General features: G+C 41.9%; 1 protein-coding gene across 1 annotated transcript; it reads left to right on the top strand.

Annotated features, from left to right (window-relative positions):
* Positions 1-674: 674 nt before the first annotated feature.
* Positions 675-4,390, top strand: LOC112750661 (TORTIFOLIA1-like protein 3). Its single transcript, XM_025799471.3, has 4 exons — positions 675-1,728; positions 1,902-2,010; positions 2,234-2,811; positions 3,692-4,390. Exons 1-4 carry the CDS (start codon positions 931-933, stop codon positions 4,100-4,102), a joined length of 1,896 nt encoding a protein of 631 aa, XP_025655256.1. The 5' UTR covers positions 675-930; the 3' UTR covers positions 4,103-4,390.
* Positions 4,391-5,108: the final 718 nt, after the last annotated feature.

Raw genomic sequence — 5,108 nt, 5'->3', positions numbered from 1 at the left:
AGGCGGTGAGACGGAGGCAGCAAGGCTGAGGCGGCGGCGAGGTTGCGAGGCGGCCGCCGTCCCCCTTCCCCCTTCCCCTTCCCCCTCTCCCCTTCCCCCCACCCCGAACCCGCGCCCCCTTCCTCTTCTTCTCTAACTTCTTCCACTTCCCCTCCCCTCTCCTCCATCACCACCACCACAGAGCCGCCGTCGCCGTCCCCCCTCCCCCTCTCCCCTTCCCCCCACGCCCTTTCCCCTTCTCCCCACCCCGAACCCGCGTCCCCTTCCTCTTCTTCTCTGGCTTCTTCCACTTCCCCTCCCCTCTCCTCCATCACCACCACCACAGAGCCGCCGTCGCCGTCCCCCCATCCCCTTTCCCCTTCCCCCCTCCCCCCTCCCCCTTCGTATACCCTTTCCCCCCCCCCCACCCAACCCAACCCAACTCAAACGCGTTTTTTTTTTTTTCTTTTTTTAAATTTTATAATTTTTTTAATATAGTAGGGGTAGTTTAGGAATAAATTAAAAATTTTATTAGAAAGGACGATTTTAAAATGAAATGCAACATTAAGAATGATTTTAAGTCGAAAATTATATCTAGGACGGTTTTGATTCTGGCTCAGGGACCAAAATCGTACTTATCCCTTTTTTTTATGTACATTAATATTAAAAAATTAAAATAATTCTTAACGGTCAATATTGTGAATCAAAATCTCGCTTTGTTGTTACAAGAGTAAACGACATGTCCTTCTCTTTCCATGGCATTTCCCACCAATAACTTATAACCGCTACCTCATAATCATCATCATCAATTCATCATCAATCATCTCCCTCTGACCCTCCATCCAACAAGAAAAGAACCCAAACCACTCACCGGCAAGCAAATGTCGCCGGAAACCCCAACTACGCCGCCACAGCATCACTAAATCCCCACACCCGCCACCACCAGACACAATGCACCGCTCTAAACCAACCTCCAACTCCAACACCCCACTGAAGCACAGGGTGCTGACATGCCTCACCAAGCTCTCCGACCGCGACACCCACTCCCTTGCCGTTACCGAGCTCCACGCCATCGTCCGTACGCTCGACCAACGCACCCTCCCTCTCTTCCTCTCCTGCATTCTTCACACAACCGACCCCACCGACACCACTCCACTCCGCAAGCAGTGCCTCCGACTCCTCACCACTCTCTCCGAATCCCACGGAAACGCCCTCTCCCCTTACCTCCCCAAGATTTTAACCAACCTCGTCCGCCGTTTCCGCGACCCGGACTCCTCCGTCAGAACTGCCTGTACGGATTCCGTTAGGTCCCTCTCCGTCCACGTCAGATGCCAATCATTTTCCGTTTTCTTGAGACCGTTGTCGGAGGCGCTCTTCACCGAGCAGGAGCCCAACGCGCAAGCAGCTGCAGCGGCGTGTTTGTCGTCGGCAGTCGAGGCTTCGCCTGATCCGGACTCTGCCAGGCTCGCGAAGCTGCTTCCGAGGCTCCAGAAGCTTCTGAAGTTGGACGGGTTTAAGGCAAAGGCCGCGGTGCTACAGCTTATCCGGAGCATTGTCGGTGCCGGGGGCGCTTCCGGCGCGGTGAGTGGGTTGGTGCCTTGCTTGTTGGAGGCGATCGGCAGTACGAACTGGGCGGCCAGGAAAGCCGTGGCGGAGGTGCTGGAGAAGCTGGCGGTGGTGGAGAGGAACTCTCTGTCTGAGTTTAAGGCGGGGTGCTTGAAAGTCATTGAGAATCGCCGGTTCGACAAGGTATCTTGCGTTTTGAAATTTTCTTTTTGTTACATGACGGCAAAGCAGAAACCTCATGAATGGTACCCAAACTCTTCGCCACTAGATTTGAATTCTTGTTTCAACTGTTATGTTTGTTGTGCATTTGCAAATCATTTTATTTTCTTATTGTTATTATTATTTTGCATTCTTAGGTGAAGTTAGTTAGGGAAGCTATGAATCGGACAATAGAGGCGTGGAAACAGGTTCCTGATGTCTCGGATGAATTCTCTCCCCATCCTCACTCGCAGTATTCTTCAAAAGGTATTAGTTGATTTTTTCTTTTTCTTTTTACGTTTAAATTGTCGTTGGTTTTTTGCTTGATTGGTTCTGCTACCAGAATGAATCTGTGTTGGATTCTTTTTGCATGAATAGAAATTTATGCATTGCATTGGAATGTGAAGTTTGGGAAATGAAAGGTTGGAGGATACATTCAATTTTATGTTGCTTGAAGTTTCTTCTCATATTTATTTGGATTTGGTTTCAGAGAATATGAGCAGTGAGTGTCATCCTCAGGTGTCTCAGAATTCGTGTAGTCCTGGTTCAGTGATGACTAGGTTCAGGAGGATGTCAGCGTCTGTTAGTAGATCAACTCCTCCAGATAGATCTTCTGCTATAAATGCTAAGAAGACAAGCACTTTAAGTAGCACCAAAAGAATGAGTTCAAGTGTTTCGCGTAAACTGAACAATAAGAATTGGGACGTTCAAGTTGTTGTCTCAAGTGATCCCTTCAATTCCAGGGTTGATCAGGGTGATCTTCAGCAAAGGGATGAAGTTGTGTTGGAAAGAAGCAGAAAGGATGAAAAGGGTAGATTTTTTAAGTCAGAAATTAGACGGGGTCTGTTTGAGAACAATTCGGATGACAAGAAGATGCATAAATACAGTGGGTCTAATGCTGGATCTCGTGTGGTTCCATTTTCTGAAGATAGTCAAGATTCGGAACTTGGTGGTAATGTGACTAAAGATCTCCATAAGAGTGACAAACAGAATGAGGATTTATCGTTGATCCGTAGCCAGTTACTTCAAATTGAGAAGCAACAGTCAAGCTTACTTGATCTTCTTCAGGTTTATTCCCATTTCCCAATGCTTGAAAGTCTCTCCGAATTCTTTTTTAACTGTTTTTGTTTGATCAATTTATGGTTGTAAATTTCTGGGAGGGAAAATTCCTTATGTTGATCTACCGCTATTTTAAGTTAATGGAGAATAAAGTGAATGAGGATATTAAATTAAAATCTAAAAATGTAAATGAGCTGTGACTGATAACCTATCTGCTCATAAATTGTAGCAAAGTTACTTAGACTTATGACTGAATCAAAATACCAGTATCTTACTGAGGTTTACATTGGTCTCTGCCAGAGTAAATTTCAGCAACTTCCTTAGATTTGTGTGCAAATCAACATTGGACAACATGCTGCGATCTATACTTGTGATATGGGGAAAATTTAATTTTTGTGAAGCTTTTAAAATGTTGATAAGTTGTTGCATTTATATATAGATAAATCAACATACAAGTGTTAATGTTGTAAGTATGAGGAGTGTATGAAATTAGTCTCATATTAAAGAAAGCAAGGAAGAGTGAAGAGTTTATAAGATGAAAGACTCATTAACTTATTATTTTAAAATTTTGAGTTGGATATGATGTCTTTTTATATTATATTTTTGTTCCTCTCCGAAATCTCGCAGGCAGTTGAGAACTCTCCACGGTAGCTCAACAACAAGACCATTGCATAATTAGTTTTCTTTTTTCCAAACAAGATTTTAGGCTTGAATCTTGTGTAATGGCTGACTCTACTGGAACCAAATTAACGAGAGCCTTGTGCACTACAGATATTGGTTATTTAGTGTAAAGAAAGATATTTCTTATGTGCATGCTGGATGTCTACTAAAGCACTAATCCCTTTTATTTAAGCACATATTTGACGACATCTTGGGTATCATGATACAGAATTTCATTGGGAGATCCGAGAGTGGAATGCGTTCTCTGGAGACTCGTGTGCAAGGCCTCGAGTTTGCGTTGGATGAGATCTCTTATGATTTGGCCGTATCAAGTGGAAGAATGTCTAAACCTGGTGCTGCTAGATATGCATGTTGCTTGCTACCAGGTTCTGAAATTTTAAGCGCTAAGTTCTGGAAGAGAACACAGAGCCGGTATTCGTCCTCCCAATTATCTAGATCTGACGGCACCCAATTGCTTGCCGCCGTCCCCCACCGAGATGACATGAATGCTGAAACTGAGTTGAGAAGCCATAGACTCAGGCTTCATAGCGATGGAGGAAGCTTCATAACCAATCCTCTAGCAGAGATTAATACTAATTCCAAGAAGATATCTGGTTTTGCAAGAGCAGAGCCAAATTAACAAAACAGGCTTGCTGTCCACATATACGAGTCTATTAGAGAGAGGAGTGCTAGGAGGCTAGAAATTTTTGTGATTTGTAGTCATCAAGTAACCATCAATAATGTTTTTAATAGTGTGAGATTTTATCCAATGGGGTGGGATTACTCACTTCTCTTTTGCTGGCCAGAATTTAATAAAGTTGCTGGCTCCTATTCTTTTTCTATTAGAAATTCATAAAAAAAGTTGTTGCTTTATTTTATACAATGTTCAATAAAATGTACTAAAGAAGGAGATAAGAATAGTTCACCATATTGGAGTGTTATATTTTCATTTTGCCGTTAAGGGTCTTACTTAAAAATACTCTATATTATTTGGTCTTGTGCTCTTGTCAGTTGTCACTCGAAGAAGCTGGCTATCACATTTTCTTCATCACAGTGCAGAGCTTCATTTGTTGTGTTACGATATTTGTTGGACACTACGGTAGACTATGGATAGAAGTGAATTAAGCCTTAAATATTAAATATTACTGCATTCAATTAGAGGGAGGGCGTTGTATATAAGAGTGACACTGGAGTCTACATTGAATGATTTAAGTACCACATTGTTTTCTTTTTTTTTTTCTTTTTTTCTTTTTTTTTTTACATTATTTAAATACTATATTTTTACAAGTTATGCTGTAGCCTATAAGCTTTCATCATTGTTTGGATTGCTTGATTTGCTTCTATTCTACTCCTTCTATCCTCTTTTCATGTCTTCCTTTTTCAAAAGCTGCATTTTTACTTTCAGCAAGAAAGCTAAGGTTGAGGCTTTATATTAAGAAAAAAGTACGGTTATCAGGATTCCAGCTCAATCGCAATGATTAACTAAAATGTGAAAGGAAGTAAATTAGCATAATGTTCTAGTTTGGATGTTTTATTTTTTATTTTTTATGTTTACATAATTAAAATTGAAAAAATATAGCATTCTAATTTCTAATTGTCCTAAGCAAGACTTCCTTACACTTGTATCTTCTATAAAAGAGTAAACT

This window comes from Arachis hypogaea, chromosome 15 (genome assembly GCF_003086295.3).
Source record: "Arachis hypogaea cultivar Tifrunner chromosome 15, arahy.Tifrunner.gnm2.J5K5, whole genome shotgun sequence".
Lineage (NCBI taxonomy): Eukaryota > Viridiplantae > Streptophyta > Magnoliopsida > Fabales > Fabaceae > Arachis > Arachis hypogaea.
This window is presented reverse-complemented; position numbering and strand designations above follow the sequence as displayed.

Excerpts from the sequence above, each read along its gene's own strand:
- LOC112750661 (XM_025799471.3), top strand. The coding sequence starts at position 931 with ATGCACCGCTCTAAACCAACCTCCAACTCCAACACCCCACTGAAGCAC. Across the intron at positions 1,729-1,901 it reads AGAATCGCCGGTTCGACAAG|GTGAAGTTAGTTAGGGAAGC; the intron begins GTATCTTGCGTT and ends TTGCATTCTTAG. Across the intron at positions 2,011-2,233 it reads CTCGCAGTATTCTTCAAAAG|AGAATATGAGCAGTGAGTGT; the intron begins GTATTAGTTGAT and ends ATTTGGTTTCAG.